Consider the following 21,803-nt stretch of genomic DNA (forward strand, 5'->3'; position numbering starts at 1 on the left):
TTCTAACCCACTCTTATCTAATAACCAGCACCATATTCGGACTTGTTATGATGTTTCTCACCCTTTTAGAATTCGAACACCACCCCCCCCCCCCCCCCCCCCCCCCCTCCCGAATACCATATATGTCTCAGGTCCCTAACATCTCCGTTCCATTTTTTATCTACTTCCCATCTGGTTAATCGTCTTTCATTAATGTATAACCCTCGACCTACTACCCTCACCCCTGGTTATTCGTGGCCAAGTATGTTCCCCGTAGTCTTCAACTATCAGAGTTGCCCGTCTCCTATATATATATCAATGTGTTATGTTCATATCTTACTGGTTTCAACTCCTCTTCTTGACCTTTTTACACAATCACGTAGGTGTCTTAATGAATTGTTAATTACTTTAACTAGTTGTTAATTTCTGTACTTTTCACACTCTAAGATGGTGCCAATTCTTGTTATAATATCTGGTATACATTCCTTCTTAACTTTATGAATTATTGATTTAACTTCCCTTTTATTATCTAAATATGTATTGCTCTTTCATGCCTATAATACGACCCCCGTTCTGGCGAAGAGTGTCCTCACACTCTCAAGTCGTGGGGAACCAGGTTGGTTCACTTTTTGAATCTGGAATGCTTTGGGTGATAACCATCGTGACCATAGGCTGGTTGACCGTGGACAGATTCACAGAGTCATTGTTCAATGTACATTATACATACAATTTCAATATATGTGGAACATTAATATCTCCACATCGGTTTAACAACAACGTTAACATGTTCAAGGCCTAAACCGAAACGACTCATCAAGGAGGTGAGTGAGTGAGTATAGTTTTACGCCGCTTTTAGCAATATTCCAGCAATATCACGGCGGAGGACACCAGAAATGGGCTTCACACATTTTACCCATGTCGGGAATCGAACCCGGGTCTTCGGCGTGACGAACGAACGCTTTAACCACTAGGCTACCCGACCGCCCCATCAAGGAGGTAATTCATTTTATTGTAACATTGATATCATTCTCATAACGGGAAGGTACATCGCCACATAAGTTATGCTTAATTTAATTAAAACTATAGATACTACTTCTATAATAACAGTAAATAAACACTTCTAATACAAATATATCAATTCACCTGTAACGAAACTCTTCTAGTTCGACTAAAATCAATTCATATGTAGTAACACTTCTTACTACAAATATTATCAATTCCTAAGTAACACGACACTTCCAATACAAATAAAAGCAAGTTACCTGTAGCAAACACTTCTAGTACGAATATCACTTCGTATGTAATAACAACATTTCTACTATAATAATTTCTAAAACAATTAACGGAACAATATAAGTGGATTGTAACATCTTGATGGTCACCCTCCAGTTACATGTAACTCCCCTTGAACGATTACTTTAGTCGCAATTAGACTATTTTGACTATCGTTTTGTCTTTTTTTTAATTTCTTTTTTTAAATATATATTTGGGTTCCCGATTCGACCGGAATGATCGATAAGTATTTGAATTTAATTTGAGTCCCGGTCCACTGAAACTCGTCCCAAAAGGTCGAATTTTGGGGAGGGTAAAATAGGCGTATTTGCGCCGCTCTCGTCTCCATTAAACTGCATTGTAGCGGAAGTACAAGGCGTTTTGTCACGTCTATTACTGCCTTTGAGAGTTCCATTGGGTGGGTGGGGGGCAGTTGCCGTGGTCGTACTCGCACCGACGTTGGCCTGAAGCAATTAATGAACGTCCTGACGTCGAATCTATTTAGTGCCCCCGCGTCAGGGGTTACTGTACGGTAGGATATGCCGGACAGTTTCAAAAGGGCGACAGCTAACTCCGCATGCTGCACCCGACGGCACCATTTACAGAACGTTATTGGTGTGAAATTGGTTCCCGAATCCGCAAGCGGAAATCTTTCATCCGTACAAAGGTACGCCCGATTGCCACGTCAGCATCAGGTACGCCTAGCTTGGTACTGTTTCATCTTGTAAGCTCTGGTGGTCGTGCAAAATACATACTTAGTGAATATTCATAGATATTGGAATGACGAATATTAATGATATTTGGCATTCAGTATTCTCGTCAACATATACTTATAATCCGTCAGCTATTCATATGTGAACACAATGCCTGTTCCTTCAAACTTTCGGTCTATGACGTCATCGAATCTTTCGTTTTTAGCAACTGTTATCCAGTTCTTCCAATCCCCGACTTCACCTGAAACAATAACAACATGAATCCATAAGTACTTCAGTAAGTAATACAGGATTTAATTCCTAAGTAAGTAATAAAGGATTAACTTAATTAGTAAGTAATACAGGATTAAGTTCATTAATAAGTAATACAGGATTAAGATCATTAGTAAGTAATGCAGGATTAAGTTCATTAATAAGTAATACAGGATTAAGATCATTAGTAAGTAATACAGGATTTACTTCATTAGTAAGTAATACAGGATAAACTTCCTAAGTAGGTAATACAGGATTAACTTCATTAGTAAGTAATACAGGATTAACTTCCTTAGTAAGTAATACAGGATGAACTTCCTAAGTAAGTAATACAGGATTAACTTCCTGAGTAAGTAATACAGGATTAACTTCCTGAGTAAGTAATACGGGATTTAATTCCTAAGTAAGTAATACAGGATAAACTTTCTTAGTAAGTAATACAGGATAAACTTCCTAAGTAAGTAATACAGGATTAACTTCCTAAGTAAGTAATACAGGATTTAATTCCTGAATAAGTAATACAGGATTAACTTCCTGAGTAAGTAATACAGGATTAACTTCCTGAGTAAGTAATACAGGATTTAATTCCTGGGTAAGTAATACAGGATTAACTTCCTAAGTAAGTAATACAGGATTTAATTCCTGAATAAGTAATACAGGATTAAGGTCATTAGTAAGTAATACAGGATTAACTTCCTAAGTAAGTAATACAGGATAAACTTCCTTAGTAAGTAATACAGGATTAACTTCCTAAGTAAGTAATACAGGATTTAATTCCTGAATAAGTAATACAGGATTAACTTCCTAAGTAAGTAATACAGGATTAACTTCCTAAGTAAGTAATACAGGATTAACTTCCTTAGTAAGTAATACAGGATAAACTTCCTAAGTAAGTAATACAGGATTAACTTCCAAAGTAAGTAATACAGGATTTACTTCCTTAGTAAGTAATACAGGATTAACTTCCTAAGTAAGTAATACAGGATTAACTTTCTGAGTAAGTAATACAGGATTAACTTCCTGAGTAAGTAATACAGGATTTAATTCCTTAGTAAGTAATACAGGATTAACTTCCTAAGTAAGTAATACAGGATTTAATTCCTGAATAAGTAATACAGGATTAACGTCATTAGTAAGTAATACAGGATTAACTTCCTAAGTAAGTAATACAGGATTGACTTCCTTAGTAAGTAATGCAGGATTAACTTCCTAAGTAAGTAATACAGGATTTAATTCCTGAGTAAGTAATGCAGGATTAACTTCCTAAGTAAGTAATGCAGGATTAACATCCTAAGTAAGTAATACAGGATTAACTTCCTTAGTAAGTAATACAGGATTAACTTCCTGAGTAAGTAATACAGGATTAACTTCCTGAGTAAGTAATACAGGATTTAATTCCTGAGTAAGTAATACAGGATTAACTTCCTGAGTCAGTAATACAGGATAAACTTCCTTAGTAAGTAATACAGGATAAACTTCCTAAGTAAGTAATACAGGATTAACTTCCCAAGTAAGTAATACAGGATTTACTTCCTTAGTAAGTAATACAGGATTAACTTCCTAAGTAAGTAATACAGGATTAACTTCCTGATAAGTAATACAGGATTAACTTCCTGAGTAAGTAATACAGGATTTAATTCCTTAGTAAGTAATACAGGATTAACTTCCTAAGTAAGTAATACAGGATTTAATTCCTGAATAAGTAATACAGGATTAACGTCATTAGTAAGTAATACAGGATTAACTTCCTAAGTAAGTAATACAGGATTGACTTCCTTAGTAAGTAATGCAGGATTAACTTCCTAAGTAAGTAATACAGGATTTAATTCCTGAGTAAGTAATGCAGGATTAACTTCCTAAGTAAGTAATGCAGGATTAACATCCTAAGTAAGTAATACAGGATTAACTTCCTTAGTAAGTAATACAGGATTAACTTCCTGAGTAAGTAATACAGGATTAACTTCCTGAGTAAGTAATACAGGATTTAATTCCTGAGTAAGTAATACAGGATTAACTTCCTGAGTAAGTAATACAGGATTAACTTCCTGAGTAAGTAATACAGGATTAACTTCCTTAGTATGTAATACAGGATTAACTTCCTTAGTATGTAATACAGGATTTACTTCCTTAGTAAGTAATGCAGGATAAACTTCCTAAGTAAGTAATGCAGGATTAACATCCTAAGTAAGTAATACAGGATTAACTTCCTTAGTAAGTAATACAGGATTAAGTTCATACGTAAGTAATACAGGATTAACTTCCTGAGTAAGTAATACAGGATTTAATTCCTGAGTAAGTAATACAGGATTAACTTCCTGAGTAAGTAATACAGGATTAACTTCCTGAGTAAGTAATACAGGATTAACTTCCTTAGTATGTAATACAGGATTAACTTCCTTAGTATGTAATACAGGATTTACTTCCTTAGTAAGTAATGCAGGATAAACTTCCTAAGTAAGTAATGCAGGATTAACATCCTAAGTAAGTAATACAGGATTAACTTCCTTAGTAAGTAATACAGGATTAAGTTCATAAGTAAGTTATACAGGATTAACTTCCTTAGTAAGTAATACAGGATTAACTTCCTGAGTAAGTGTAAGACCTGTGAAATCACCACGGTTAGGTAACAATTTCGTCTTACGGATAAGGGGTGGGCAAGTGTGCTTACTGCGCGAAATACTCCAGTCAAAGATGACACAACATAAAAAGACAGTAATAATAGTATAATAAAGTGTCAGAAAGTTACAGGGTGCAAGTCCTGGTCGCACAGTCTGGAAAACACCTAAAACAAAATGAACAGGGCTATCTGGTGATGTTGGTGTCCAGGCAGTGCAGGCAGAAAATAGCTTATAAAATATATTTAAAAGAATCAACAATAATCCAACTGATATTCGGGATGTGATGATAATACTTATAGGAGAAAACGATACTGTTAAGGACTATGCAAACGCATTATTGATACAAAAAAGCATATGTGCATAAATAAATACACAACGACAATGATTGTTCACAGAAATGAGATTAACTAATAATCCCCCAATATAATCATCACATCCTTTCTACCATATAGGATACATATAAGATCCCACCTGACGTGAGGTGAAAGTCACTTTAACAGCTGCCAATAGAGATTTTGGAAACATACATTTAAACCCAAAATGAGGGAATATTTATCCCAGCGCATTTGGAATATGATGTGCATGTATATAAAACCGGTTTAAACACGCAATACTAATAACCACGACAGGACACCTGGCCTGTACTAGAAAGGTGGCTAAGAGGGGTGGGATATGACTGCCTGTCGGATGATCGTACCAGTCCATATGGGGCTAGCTGGAACAGTATGTCAATACACCCCGTAGGTAAGCCACGTGAGGCTACCCAGAATGAATGCCCAATTTAAGCAAATGTATTAAAAAGGAATATAATAAATGGGTATTACGTAATATATATTACTCAAATTGCAGGCAAATTGCAGGCCATATAATATAATACATTATATTATTATTGAATACAAGGTGACTTCACTATCACATCAAGTGGGAAAACGCAGTGAAATTACTTTACAACACCCATCCGACAATGTAGAAATACTACATATTTAATAGGACAGGCTTGGTATTTAATAAACTGGGTATTTTCATATTTAGAAGTTGGTAATGTTAAGCCTGTTGTCATCATGTAGGATTGCGTACCGCAAGACGCCAAGAGAACAAGAAAGTTACCATCTGCCGGAAATAGCCAAAGCTTGGAATGAACACTAATCTCGAATTGCCTGATAATTTATGCCATATATATTCACTGGTACGTGTTACTATTACTTCACAGACATTAGGATAGGATGACATTACTGTATAGTAGGCCAAACTGTGTGAAGGTAAACATGAAGCAGACGACGGAGCCATGCCTTGTTTACATTTTGTGATGGAACCGGAGGAGAGCCGGAGAGTGCCGAGGATAGCCGAAGATAATGTGTGCTGCCCAGCGCACAGGTCAAGAGTTGTCAGTGAGGGGTCAGCCACTAATTACTTCCAGATGGCACCAGGGTTTTTTAACTGAGCACATGGCTTGGGAAACAATGACCAGTGATAGCCACTTTTTAATTTAAAATAAACTTGCAACAGAGTTCTGTTGCTGTCAGCAACAAGTGCATTTATCAGACGAAAGAATTTGGAATAACTGTAACTTTGAATTAAGCAATGAGCTAGTTTTCAATTTTGACTGGGCGATCTAATTAGCAAAATTACTTCCAAACACAAAAGGTATGTTACTAAAGCTATTTTCAAACGAGAAAATAATGCAACAAATAAATGTCATTCATTATTGCCATTGAGTGCTACTTTGGACAGTCAAAGATGAGCGACGTTTGCCAGTTTGGCACAGCAAGAATGACTTGGACAATGGCCAAACACTTGTTTTGAATTTTGCTTGACTTTATGAAATTAAATGCAGCACATTCTTAGTCCTGTAAATGTTATAACTATGCACTGGACCATACCATAATTGCATACAATAGACCTAAAGTTACCAGAAAGAGAAACTGGGGCTCTTACCTAAAACAAAATGAACAGGGCTATCTGGCGTTTTTGGTGTCCAGGCAGTGCAGGCAGAAAGAGTTTAGGGGTCCCACGGTGGCACTGGCCCTTGTCATGTGAACCAAATAGCCCCAGGCTATTGGCTAAGAGCTGTTGCTATGGGACCCATGAGAACAGTGCCGTGAACCCCAAAACCCTATTCTAAAATTAGTAAATTGGCAAGAAATTTAAGTAACTGGTGTAAGGAACCTGGGCAAAATATCCAACCTTTACACTAGTAATACAGGATAAACTTCCTAAGTAAGTAATACAGGATAAACTTCCTAAGTAAGTAATACAGGATTAAGTTCATGAGTAAGTAATACAGGATTAACCTCCTAAGTAAGTAATACAGGATTAACTTCCTAAGTAAGTAATACAGGATAAACTTCCTCAGTAAGTAATACAGGATTAACTTCCTAAGTAAGTAATACAGGATTAACTTCCTAAGTAAGTAATACAGGATTAACTTCCTCAGTAAGTAATACAGGATTAACTTCCTATGTAAGTAATACAGGATAAACTTCCTCAGTAAGTTATACAGGATTAACTTCCTAAGTAAGTTATACAGGATTAACTTCCTCAGTAAGTAATACAGGATTAACTTCCTAAGTAAGTAATACAGGATGAACTTCCTCAGTAAGTTATACAGGATTAACTTCCTAAGTAAGTAATACAGGATTAACTTCCTAAGTATGTAATACAGGATTAACTTCCTAAGTAAGTAATACAGGATTAACTTCCTAAGTAAAAAATACAGGATTAAGTTCATTAGTAAGTAATAGAGTATTAAGTTCATTAGCAAGTAATACGGGATTAACTTCCTTAGTAAATAATACAGGATTAACTTCATTAGTAAGTAATAGAGGATTAACTTCATTAGTAAGCAATACAGGATTAACTTCCTAAGTAAGCAATACATGACCAGGTCGTAAGTAAGTTATACACCAAGGACCTACTCTGACCCATGTGTGTCCTCTCAACAAGCAATATAATACTTGGGACCTATTCTGACCCATGTGTGTCCTCTCAACAAGTAATATAACAATTGGGACCGACTCTGACCCATGTGTGTTATCACAACAAGTAATATAATACTTGGGACCTACTCTGACCCATGTGTGTCCTCTCAACAAGCAATATAATACTTCGCGTCTACTCTAACCTGTCGTGTCCTCAAAACAATCAATAAAATACTTGGGACCTACTCTAACCTATGTGTGTCCTCACAACAATCAATATAATACTTGGGACCTACTCTAACCTGTCGTGTCCTCACAACAAGTAATATAATACTTGGGGCCAACTCTAACCCGTGTGTGTCCTCACAACAATCAATATAATACTTGGGACCTACTCTAACCTGTCGTGTCCTCATAAGAAGCAATATGATACTTGGGGCCTACTCTAACCCGTGTGTGTCCTCACAACAAGCAATATGATACTTTGGGCCAACTCTATCCCGTGTGTGTCCTCACAACAAGCAATGTGATACTTTGGGCCAACTCTAACCTGTCGTGTGTCCTCACAACAAGCAATATAATACTTGGGACCAACTCTAACCCGCGTGTGTCCTCACAACAAGCAATATAATACTTGGGGCCCACTCTAACCCGTCGAATCCTGACAACAATCAATATAATACTTGGGACCTACTCTAACCCGTGTTTGTCCTCAGATGAAGCAATATAATACTTGGGACCTACTCTAACCTGTCGTGTCCTCACAACAATCAATATAATACTTGGGACCTACTCTAACCCGCGTGTGTCATCAAAACAAGCAATCTAATACTTGGGACCTACTCTAACCCGTGTGTGTCCTCACAACAAGCAATTTAATACTTGGGGCCAACTCTAACCCGCGTGTGTCCTCACAACAAGCAATATAATACTTTGATCCAACTCTAACCTGTCGTGTCCTCACAACAAGCAATATAATACTTGGGACCAACTCTAACCCGCGTGTGTCACACAACAATCAATATGATACTTGGGACCAACTCTCACCCGCGTGTGTCTTCACAACAAGCAATATAACACTTGGGGCCTACTCTAACCCGTGTGGTCATGTGATTTACGATTCAAATGAAGAAGACAATGGCAAACCTAAGAATCATCTCACCTTTTCTGTACACTCCTTCGTGTCCTTCCTTCCAGACTTCTGACCGATTGCTATTTGGTAATTCCTCCTTCACCTCCGTGGCTGCAACCTTCAGCTTCTTAAAGCTGCACGCTTCCGCTATTTGCTGACAGAGTTCATCAGTGACTGACTCTCCTATGAACTCGGCAACCGTTTTGATGTTTTTAACAGGATCCTAAAAAGAAAACCATCAGGCGACATCACATGCCCCATATCAATAACTATATTACAGCAGATGGCGAGGACATGACGTCCCCTTGGAGCGACTTCACAGTACACAGGAATGAGCAGAGTGAAGTTTGAATTTTCAAGTGTTCAGACAAATCTTCTAACTGTATACTTAGCAGACCATGACCTCCTTTCGACACAGGTCTTAGATCAAAGAAATACAAACCTCTTTCAAGTTTTCATAAAACAAGGTTAGGAAAGGCAAGTCCGGGTTGTCCTGTTTCACTTGCTGCCAATCCTTCACGTAGTCTGCATAACCACCACCGGGAACTGAAACATTGGAAGTAATTAAATGAAACACCATAAACATATATTTATATGTAAGCATATGTCTACAGGAAGGCCAGCGCCTACTGAAGTAGCGATGAAACAGGGCAGAACTTTATGTATTTATTTAAGCAACAAATAGGTAAATCTTAATCCACATTCAGGGAGCAGCACATCGGAGCATTTAATATTAACCCACATTCACAGAGTGCGTCTCATTAGAGTGTTCACACTCAGCGCAGCAGGTCAGATCCTGTTATCCACACTTAGACAGCGCAGCAGGTCAGATCCTGTTACCCACACTTAGACAGCGCAGCAGGTCAGATCCTGTTACCCACGCTTAGACAGCGCAGCAGGTCAGATCCTGTTACCCACATTCAGACAGCGCAGCAGGTCAGAGACCATAACCCACATTCAGACGGCGCAGCAGGTCAGAGACCATAACCCACATTCAGACGGCGCAGCAGGTCAGAGACCATAACCCACATTCAGACAGCGCAGCAGGTCAGAGACAATAGCCCACATTCAGACGGCGCAGCAGGTCAGAGACCATAGCCCACATTCAGACGGCGCAGCAGGTCAGAGACCATAACCCACATTTAGACGGCGCAGCAGGTCAGAGACCATAGCCCACATTCAGACGGCGCAGCAGGTCAGAGACCATAGCCCACATTCAGACGGCGCAGCAGGTCAGAGACCATAACCCACATTCAGACGGCGCAGCAGGTCAGAGACTATAACCCACATTCAGACAGCGCAGCAGGTCAGAGACTATAACCCACATTCAGACGGCGCAGCAGGTCAGAGACCATAGCCCACATTCAGACGGCGCAGCAGCTCAGAGACCATAACCTACATTCAGACAGCGCAGCAGGTCAGAGACCATAGCCCACATTCAGACGGCGCAGCAGGTCAGAGACTATAACCCACATTCAGACAGCGCAGCAAGTCAGAGACCATAACCCACATTCAGACGGCGCAGCAGGTCAGAGACCATAACCCACATTCAGACGGCGCAGCAGGTCAGAGACCATAACCTACATTCAGACAGCGCAGCAGGTCAGAGACAATAGCCCACATTCAGACGGCGCAGCAGGTCAGAGACCATAACCCACATTCAGACGGCGCAGCAGGTCAGAGATCATAACCCACACTCAGACGGCGCAGCAGGTCAGAGACTATAACCCACATTCAGACGGCGCAGCAGGTCAGAGACCATAACCCACATTCAGACGGCGCAGCAGGTCAGAGACTATAACCCACATTCAGTCGGCGCAGCAGGTCAGAGACTATAACCCACATTCAGACAGCGCAGCAGGCCAGAGACTATAACCCACATTCAGACGGCGCAGCAGGTCAGAGACCATAACCCACATTCAGACAGCGCAGCAGGTCAGAGACAATAGCCCACATTCAGACGGCGCAGCAGGTCAGAGACTATAACCCACATTCAGACGGCGCAGCAGGTCAGAGACCATAACCCACATTCAGACGGTGCAGCAGGTCAGAGACCATAACCCACATTCAGACGGCGCAGCAGGTCAGAGACTATAACCCACATTCAGACGGCGCAGCAGGTCAGAGACCATAGCCCACATTCAGACGGCGCAGCAGGTCAGAGACTATAACCCACATTCAGACGGCGCAGCAGGTCAGAGACTATAACCCACATTCAGACAGCGCAGCAGGCCAGAGACTATAACCCACATTCAGACAGCGCAGCAGGTCAGAGGCCATATCCCACATTCAGACAGCGCAGCAGGTCAGAGAGTTAAAACCCACATTCAGACAGCGCAGCAGATCAGAGGCTATACCCCACATTCAGACAGCGCAGCAGGTCAGAGCCTATAACCCACATTCAGACGGCGCAGCAGGTCAGAGACCATAACCCACATTCAGACGGCGCAGCAGGTCAGAGACTATAACCCACATTCAGACGGCGCAGCAGGTCAGAGACCATAACCCACATTCAGACGGCGCAGCAGGTCAGAGACCATAACCCACATTCAGACGGCGCAGCAGGTCAGAGACCATAACCCACATTCAGACAGCGCAGCAGGTCAGAGACCATAGCCCACATTAAGATGGCGCAGCAGGTCAGAGACCATAACCCACATTCAGACGGCGCAGCAGGTCAGAGACCATAGCCCACATTTAGACGGCGCAGCAGGTCAGAGACCATAACCCACATTCAGACGGCGCAGCAGGTCAGCAGCTCAGACGAAAACAGTCAAAGTGATTTGACATGTATACGTTAAATCAGTCATGTTACCGTATAACCCCTGATAACCTGGCCATACAACGGAAAGAAAAAGGCCTCTATGCTTCAGTGACTCCAGCGAAGAAAAATGCTTGCTTTGTTTTGAGTTAAAGCATTACAGTAAGTGATGGGCGAAAGGGATATAAAATGGTTCAGGGACTGGGAGACAGACTACACGGCGTTTGCCTTAACGTGGGAGGAAAGCCTGAAGACATTCATGTCCCAGACGTTTACCATCTTTGTCAAACTCACGAGCCAGGGCATAGTGCTGACACAGCTAGAAACGTAATTGGAACCGGGATTCGAATCCATGATAATAGGTTTCTTGCATGCCATGCCAATTGCGGAACCTTAAACGACTGGGCCACCGTGAACTGTATTTGGTTGAATAGCTGAAGAAACGTTAGTAAACGTATCATATTAATTGTTGATTTGAAATTAAATAAATATAAAAAAACATTTCTGCCGTTGGATTATTATAAACATATACATGCATGGTAATAACCATATTACACTATCAGCCTTTGTTAAAATCATGAGGCTTGATATGACCATTGAACATTTCACTCACCTTTTCCTTCAAGAAACAGATCCAGAAATTCTGAATACGTCCCGTCATACATAAACACCTTTTGGAGTCCGCTGACATGATGATAGTGAGATACGCTGACATCTTTTGGATTTCGCATGATGAGGATGGTTTTAATCCTCTTCTCCACCAGTTTCTCCGGCAGATGACGGAAGTAAAGATGCGAGTTCAGAACCCGCGGAGAGGGAAGTTCATCAGCCCGCTCAAACTTCGGCATCCCCAACATGGCGATCTCCTTCGCCTTCTTGTTGTACTCAGAATTACCGGCCCTGAGCATGGTGACGATTTCCCACAACCAGTGGGTACCTGGAGGGATCGGAATAGACAGCACCATGTGTGTGAGATGTGAGAGTTGCTGGGTGCTTGGGTATTTAGCCCCATACTGAGCCACATGCTTACTGCGGCGTATAACAACATTCACTCACACTCTAGAAATCATATTATTCATTTTAGAATCATTTATTGAGTAAATCGTCTATCTCGAGTTCTTACCACATTTGGGATATGCCACTATCATGACGTCATCGTCCCTCAGCTCGAACTTCTGAACATTTCGGATTATTTCCATATGAGCTTCAGGGGTAGTGTGAATATGCAGGAGGACGCCGTCATGTTTGTAGAAGGACCACCCATGACCATTTTCATTCCGGTAGTCCAGAATCTCGGGAGTTCTGTGAAGAATGAATGAGTGAGGGATTTAGGGCAGGTCAGAGACCATAACCCACATTCAGACAGCGCAGCAGGTCAGAGAGTTAAAACCCACATTCAGACAGCGCAGAAGATCAGAGGCTATAACCCACATTCAGACAGCGCGGCAGGTCAGAGGCTATACCCCAAATTCAGACTGCACAGCAGTTCAGAGTTAAAACCCACATTCAGACAGAGCAGCAGTTCAGAGAGTTGAAACCCACATTCAGACAGCGCGGCAGGTCAGAGGCTATACCTCACATTCAGACAGCGCAGCAGTTCAGAGAGTTAAAACCATGATTCAGATAGCGCATCAGATCAGAGGCTATAACCCACATTCAGACAGTGCAGCAGGTCAGAGCCCATAACCCACATTCAGACAGCGAAGCAGGTCAGAGGCCATATCCCACATTCAGACAGCGCAGCAGGTCAGAGAGTTAAAACCCACATTCAGACAGCGCAGCAGATCAGAGGCTATACCCCACATTCAGACAGCGCAGCAGATCAGAGACCATATCCCACATTCAGACAGCGCAACAGGTCAGAGACCATAGCCCACATTCAGACGGCGCAGCAGGTCAGAGACCATAGCCCACATTTAGACAGCGCAGCAGGTCAGAGACCATAGCCCACATTTAGACAGCGCAGCAGGTCAGAGACCATAGCCCACATTCAGACGGCGCAGCAGGTCAGAGACCATAGCCCACATTCAGACAGCGCAGCAGGTCAGAGAGTTAAAACCCACATTCAGACAGCGCAACAGGTCAGAGGCTATAACCCACATTCAGACAGCTCGGCAGGTCAGAGGCTATACCCCAAATTCAGACTGCACAGCAGTTCAGAGTTAAAACCCACATTCAGACAGCGCAGCAGTTCAGAGAGTTAAAACCCACGTTCAGACAGCGCAGCAGGTCAGAGGCTATACCTCACATTCAGACAGCGCACCAGTTCAGAGAGTTAAAACCATGATTCAGATAGCGCATCAGATCAGAGGCTATAACCCACATTCAGACAGTGCAGCAGGTCAGAGCCTATAACCCACATTCAGACAGCGCAGCAGGTCAGAGACCATAACCCACATTCAGACAGCGCAGCAGGTCAGAGACCATATCCCACATTCAGACAGCGCAACAGGTCAGAGGCTATACCCCACATTCAGACAGCGCAGCAGATCAGAGACCATATCCCACATTCAGACAGCGCAACAGGTCAGAGGCTATACCCCACATTCAGACAGCGCAGCAGATCAGAGGCTATAACCCACATTCAGACAGCGCAGCAGGTCAGAGTTAAAACCCACATTCAGACAGCGCAACAGGTCAGAGGCTTTTCCCCTACATTCAGACATCATGCACACACACACACACACACACACACACACACACACACACACACACACACTTTTGTTATACAGCTGTATGGCGGCATCTGTGAATAATCGTGTCTGGACCACACAATTCAGTGATATGAGCATCGATCCACGTAACTTGGATACGATGATCTGCATCAACCAAGTCAGCGAGCCTGACCACCCGATCCCGTTAGTCGCCTCTTACCACAAGCATATAGGTTGCTGAAGACCTATTCTAACCCGGATCTTCACGGGTCCGTCTTACAGTATTGAAAGAGTTGTTGAAATGGTAATTTGTTTATTATGCCAGGTTGCTTCCCTTACTAATTATACCAGATTGCTTCCCCCTCCTAATTTTACCAGATTGCTTGCCCCACTTACTATGCCAGATTGCTTCCCCCAGTAATTATGCCAGATTGCTTCCCCCAGTAATTATGCCAGATTGCTTCCCCCACTAATTATGCCAGATTGCTTCCCCTACTAATTATGCCAGATTGCTTCCCTCACTAATTATGCCAGATAGCTTCCCCTACTAATTACACCAGATTGCTTCCCCCTCCTAATTTTACCAGATTGCTTCCCCCAGTAATTATGCCAGATTCCTTCCCCTACTAATTACACCAGATTGCTTCCCCCTCCTAATTTTACCAGATTGCTTCCCCTACTAATTATGCCAGATTGCTTCCCTCACTAATTATGCCAGATAGCTTCCCCTACTAATTACACCAGATTGCTTCCCCCTCCTAATTTTACCAGATTGCTTCCCCCAGTAATTATGCCAGATTCCTTCCCCTACTAATTACACCAGATTGCTTCCCCCTCCTAATTTTACCAGATTGCTTCCCCCACTTATTATGCCAGATTGCTTCCCCTACTAATTATGCCAGATTGCTTCCCCTACTAAATATGCCAGATTGCTTACCCCAGTAATTATGCTAGATTGCTTCCCCCACTAATTATGCCAGATTGCTTCCCCTACTAATTATGCCAGATTGCTTCCCCCACCTCGTCTGTTTCCGGTATAACCCATGACATTCGTGACTTATTCGTGACCAACTCGTGTCTATCCGGGACACGTCGTGCCCCTCTCGAAGGTTTGCATATGGGCCTATGAACACGAGATCGAGTTCAAACAAGAAGGATAACTCTTACTGTACAGTGTAATACAGGCGTTACAGCAGTGCTTGCTTATTCCTGTTTTCAAAGTACTGAACCTCTATTACAAACCTTAAAATAAATATTACTCTTAATGCAAACATTTTTACATCAAGGGTTGTGGGTTAACTCTTGTTACAGCAGATCAGAGGCAAAACCCCACATTCAGGCAGCGCAGCAGGTCAAAGAGTTTAACCCCACATTCAGGCAGCGCAGCAGGTCAGAGTTTAAACCCACATTCAGACAGCGCAGCAGGTCAGAGTTTAAACCCACATTCAGACAGCGCAGCAGGTCAGAGTTTAAACCCACATTCAGACATCGCAGCAGATCAGAGGCTATAGCCCTCATTCAGACATCATGCACACACACACACACACACACACACACACACACACACACACACACACACACACATTCCCAAGCGTCTTACAGTTGTTGTCTGGACCACACAATTCAGGGATATGAGCATCGATCCACGCAACTTGGATACGATGATCTGCATCAACCAAGTCAGCGAGCCTGACCACCCGATCCCGTTGGTCGCCTCTTACCACAAGCATATAGGTTGTTGAAGACCTATTCTAACCCGGATCTTCACGGGTCCGTCTTACAGTATTGAAAGAGTAGTTGAAATGGTAATTTGTTTGAGGACGTACTTGGCAAGAAGGATTCAATCTGTGAGCCAGTGTCAATGTAACACTTATCCTGCTTTGCCTAGTTTCATCCAAGCGTACCTCAATCCCGTACGTTCCTTGCAAATGACGTATTAAGCCGAGAGGTTGGTTGGTTGGTTGGTTGGTTTGTTGTTTAGCGCCGCACTCAGCCATATTCCAGCTATACGACGGCGGCTTGTCAATAATCGAGTCTATACCAGACAATCCAGTGATTGATATCATGAGCATCGATCCACGCAATTGGGATACGATGACATGCATCAACCAAGCCAGCGAGCCTGACCACCCGATCCCTTTAGTCGCCTCTCACGATATCGTCGCGTATGGTGTCAACTAATTAAAAACACTGCAATAGCGATGGAGGATGAAGCCTATTTGAGGAGAATATTAAATTTTACTTACTGCTGACTTTCCATGTTAATCAGTACTTGTTATGATGGACGCTTGAAATGTCCTTCTCGCGTGACTTCGCTACTTGCCTTATCACGTTCCTACACAGTGTAGATTACCTACATATGAAAGTACATGTACTTTTATGTCACTTTGACCCATCGTTGGTCATACTGGTTCACGCTGACTGTTGCGTTAAGACAGTCACCCAGTTAACTGCGCTGGCGTTGGGGGTCCATACAGATAAAACGGCGACGCGAGTCAAGAGTTCGAGTCCCAGATATGTTTACAAAAGGTTTGATAGTTAAGCGTCTACGACCTGCGTTATTGAGCTTTCCTACATACTAAGACTGTTTCAGGTGCTGTGAACTGAAACAGAATTCAAAGCGGCGTCAAACCCAATCTCTCACACTATCAATAAGTATTCCAAGCTTGTTTAGGGGTACACTACACTTCTGTAAGGAAATCAATACTCGTTGCTTGTCAACCTCTTCAACTTGACGTCTGTGTCCAGTTTACTCTTAAAATCCTACAGTGTTAATTCTATGTTTATTAGGGGGCACGGGTGGCCCAGTCGTCTAAGGGGTTGTGGGTTCGAATCCCGGTTCGCCCCGATTATGTTTCTAGGTTTGTCAGCACCATACCGTGGGTTTCACCGAAGTGGTAAACGTCTGAGACCTGCATCACTCCGGGCTTTCCTTCCACATTAATCTGACACGCCGTGATATAACTGGAATAATGTTAAAAGCGGCGTTAAATCCAACTCACTCACTATGTTTATTAACACATATAACACAAGCCCGGGCGACTACACAACAATGAAGGAAGCGTCCCAACCAATGTCACTGTTGAGGGCGAAATCGCATTATCAGTGGTTCATATTGGGAAAGGGAGGTCACTCTAATTTCAAACGGGAGCTATCTCTGTTGTTTTCGTATTTGTGAGAAATGGCGTCAGTCACGCTGTACGTTGTTGGTATTAAATGCCCAGCTTATCCCTCAGGTAAATCGTATTCTTAATTCAATGTTTGAATGCATTATATATCTATGTTTCCATCCGTACATCTTCTTAGATTGGTTTAGTGCTGAAAACCATTTTCTAAAATGTGGGCCTACATTTTTCCAGTCATAGATCTATATGGTGATCGAAACAAGTGGGCCCACATTTGTATATCGCCTAGCTTCGTTAGGTTGTTTAATTAGTTCGGTTGATAATCAATTCCTAAATGTGGGCAGACGTTCTTCCGTCATATTGATTGCAGCAGGAGGGACCACATTTATTAATCGCGAAATTCTACTTAAATATTGATAATCATTTTCTCAAATGTGGGCCCACATTGTTCCCGTCATATATGGTGATCGAAACAAGTGGGCCCACATTTGTATATCACCTAGTAGGAAGACGTTCTTCCGTCATAATGATTGCAACAGGAGGGACCACATTTATTTATCGTTAAGCTTCATTAGCCTGGCTTACTTATAACCATTTTCTAAAATGTGGGCCCGCATTGTTCCCGTCTTATAGTGATCGAAACAGGTGGGCCCACATTTGTAAATCGCTGGGCTTCATTGGGTTGACTGAGTCATTTAGACTAGTGGGTTCACATTTGCATGGGTATGTGACATTATATATTATTCTCATTTTGTAATATTGATGGGAAATATCTTTATAAATGCACAAAAAGTCTTTGAAGTTTGAATAACGTCATCATAGCTGACCACACTAGTTTTGCAAAAATAGTTACAAAGCAAGAAACTTAGATCTACTTCAAATTAAATTTACAGAGGCAATACAACTCATTCTACATTTTCCAGTATAACACATCAATCTAATCATAAGTTTGCGGCTGGAAATATGTCTACACTTGAATTGATCTCGGACATGACAGTTATGATACAAGCCTCAAACTTTTCCGAGAACTTGTTCCATAAAAGGAATAACTCATGAATATTAATGACCCCACGACCTAGTTTGGCGATGTCCGTAGAAGTGAGTTCTGCTGTATTGTCAATTTGTCATCGCATTTGTACATTCTAATCCAATAATAAGTCATAATACTCATTTTAAATAGACAAAATAGCAGTTCGTAATGCGGGTTTGTTTACGTTGTACATATTCTCAACAACAAGTGCGTTTAGTTTCGAATGTGGATCCACCTCGAACTTTCGATTAGGCAAACGGAGTTAGCTCCCTTCTCGAACCACCGATAATGCGGTTTCGCCCTGTTTGTTTCAAGGGCTGCTGGCGTGGACTGGTACAGTCTTGGCTGAGTAGACAAGCGGTCTGAATCAGCAATGTTTACAGGTCTTTACAGTGTTGTCACTACCCTAGTGGCGAGGTAAAGGAACAAATCGAAGGGGTCTTGAATGGTTCTTGTTTATTCAAGTCTGAAGCAGTGAAGACCCAAGCATGATAAAATAAACTTCCTGTCCATACAGCGCCGAAAAAGGCGTATTTATCTGCTACATACATGTATGAATGAACGCTAACTGTAATGAGTCATCATCAATAATGATTTACATCAGCTGTAACTTACAAATTTTCCCCTTCAAACGCAAAGAAAACCGGCATTATGCCCACCACGCAAGTACGGTTGCCACGCTTGCTCACAAAGAACCATAACTCTAATTGACTGTTAATTAATGACGTCGTGAATGTCAACATGCACGCAACACTGGTTCGAGTCGAACCCATGCAACGCAACATAAAGATACTTTTCTTTTCCCTTTTTTTCACATGTTTTACATGCATAACAAACATCAAAATATTCAACATCTCTAACATAAGAAAGTACTTCCTTAAGTACATGAAAATCAACACAACATCACCCCAGAAGCCCATACAAACTAAATACGTGTACATTAATGTTGTAAGTGCAACACCTAGTGTAAAGTACATTCACCCCGTGCATTCCAAAAGACCCCACTCCTCCGATGGAACCACGAATACGTCCAAATACCCGGAACACAGGTGTCAAAACGTGTTGTGCCACCCTGAGCAAATGACAGAGCTGAAATGTGCCTCTGTTTACCCAGCAGGACATGGGTACCCGACATTTTAAGTGGGTGTAAAAAACCCTCTAGCGCCCATGGGTTGTATACTCCCCTGGGAGTTGATAATGATAACTGGGACTGAAAGGGATCCACTGGTCGGGGAACAAATAAACCGCATTCGAGAAGATTATCCACTGGATAAGTGTGGTATATAAATGTATAACATAATAGGATAATATAAAAAATGTCTTGTGGGTAGCATGTCCAGGTCAACGCTGTGCGAGGAACTTTAACCTAGATGCACGGGAGGATATCTTACAGCTATATCTGTCAGCCCGACACGCTCACACCAAGGCTGAACAGTTTATGCAAGTCACAGATCTGAGAGACAAGGTTATTATAGAGATAACAATCACGTGGTGTATAACGAAAGTGTCTTTAATCTTACTATACCGCGGCAAAGGGTGTACACTTTTTTGCACCTTGAGTTGCGGTTATTTAAATTTCTTGATATGATATCGGATATTAGTTATACCAAATTGCTTCCCCAACTAATTTTACCTGATTGCTTCCCCTCCTAATTTTACCAGATTGCTTCCCCTACTAATTATGCCAGATTGCTTCCCCTACTAATTTTACCAGATTGGTTCCCCCAGTAATTATGCCAGATTGCTTCCCCTACTAATTGTGCCAGATTGCCTCCCCTACTAATTATGCCAGATAGCTCCCCCCCGCCACTAACTATGCCAGATTGCTTCCCCTACGAATTATACCAGTTTGCTTACCTTCCTAATTTTACCAGATTGCTTCCCCCACTAATTATGCCAGATTGCTTCCCCCAGTAATTATGCCAGATTGCTTCCCCCAGTAATTATGCCAGATTGCTTCCCCCAGTAATTATGCCAGATTGCTTCCCCCACTAATTATGCCAGATTGCTTCTTCTACTAATTATGCCAGATTGTCTCCCTCAAGAGTTTAAACCCACATTCAAACAGCGCAGCAGGTCAGAGGCTATACCCCACATTCAGACAGCGCAGCAGGTCAGAGTTAAAACCCACGTTTAGACATCATGCACACACACACACACACACACACACACACACACACACACACACACACACACACACACACACACACACACATTTTTGTTATACAGCTGTGTGGCGGCAGTCTGTGAATAATCGTGTCTGGACCACACAATTCAGTGATTAATATCATGAGCATCGATCCACGCAACTTGGATACGATGATCTGCATCAACCAAGTCAGCGAGCCTGACCACCCGATCCCGTTAGTCGCCTCTTACCACAAGCATATAGGTTGCTGAAGACCTATTCTAACCCGGATCTTCACGGGTCCGTCTTACAGTATTGAAAGAGTAGTTGAAATGGTAATTTGTTTGAGGACGTACTTGGCAAGAAGGATTCAATCTGTGAGCCAGTGTCGATGTAACACTTATCTCGCTTTGCCTAGTTTCATCCAAGTGTACCTCAATCCCGTACGTTCCGTGCAACTGACGTATTAAGCCGAGAGGTCGGTTGGTTGGTTGGTTAGGTGGTTGTTGTTTAGCGCCGCACTCAGCCATATTCCAGCTATACGACGTCCGCTTGTAAATAATCGAGTCTGGACCAGACAATCCAGTGATTGATATCATGAGCATCGATCCACGCAATTGGGATTGATGACATGCACCAACCAAGTCAGCGAGCCTGACCACCCGATCCCGTTAGTCGCCTCTCACGACATCGTCGCGTATGGTGTCAACTAATTAAAAACACTGCAATAGCGAAGAAGGATGAAGCTTATTTGAGGAGAATATTTACTTACTGCTGACTTTCCATGTTAATCAGTACTTGTTATGATGGACGCTTGAAATGTCCTTCTCTCGTGACTTCGCTACTTACCTGATCACGTTCCTACACAGTGTAGATTACCTACATATGAAAGTACATGAACTTTTATGTCACTTTGACCCATCGTTGGTCATACTGGTTCACGCTGACTGTTGCGTTAAGACAGTCACCCAGTTAACTGCGCTGGCGTTGGGGGTCCATACAGATAAAACGGCGACGCCAGTCAAGAGTTCGAGTCCCAGATATGTTTACAAAAGGTTTGATAGTTAAGCGTCTACGACCTGCGTTATTGAGCTTTCCTACATACTAAGACTGTTTCGTGTGCTGTGAACTGAAACAGAATTCAAAGCGGCGTCAAACCCACTCTCTCACACTATCAATAAGTATTCCAAGCTTGTTTAGGGGTACACTACACATTTGTAA

At 42.1% G+C, this 21,803-nt stretch overlaps 2 protein-coding genes across 3 annotated transcripts in view; one reads left to right on the forward strand and one right to left on the reverse strand.

The window, feature by feature from the left end:
* LOC125371619 (CD59 glycoprotein-like) overlaps positions 1-21,803 on the forward strand; it is a 38,946-nt gene that overhangs the window by 8,063 nt on the left and 9,080 nt on the right. The gene's annotated exons all lie outside the window — the stretch shown is intronic.
* Positions 621-21,468, reverse strand: LOC125382898 (sulfotransferase 1C2-like). 2 transcript variants are annotated; one of them, XM_048401071.1, is made up of 6 exons: positions 21,355-21,468; positions 12,769-12,947; positions 12,259-12,582; positions 9,327-9,430; positions 8,915-9,107; positions 621-2,205 (listed from the first exon to the last, which is right to left on the reverse strand). In XM_048401071.1, the coding sequence occupies exons 1-6, from the start codon at positions 21,366-21,368 to the stop codon at positions 2,096-2,098; spliced, it is 924 nt and encodes a 307-aa protein (XP_048257028.1). In that variant the 5' UTR covers positions 21,369-21,468; the 3' UTR covers positions 621-2,095. The 2 variants fall into 2 exon arrangements, with proteins under 2 accessions (XP_048257028.1, XP_048257027.1); XM_048401070.1 differs by lacking the exon at positions 21,355-21,468 and adding an exon at positions 16,546-16,699.

This window comes from Haliotis rufescens, unplaced genomic scaffold (genome assembly GCF_023055435.1).
Source record: "Haliotis rufescens isolate VD_foot unplaced genomic scaffold, xgHalRufe1.0.p SCAF_21, whole genome shotgun sequence".
In the NCBI taxonomy this organism is placed as follows: Eukaryota; Metazoa; Mollusca; class Gastropoda; order Lepetellida; family Haliotidae; genus Haliotis; species Haliotis rufescens.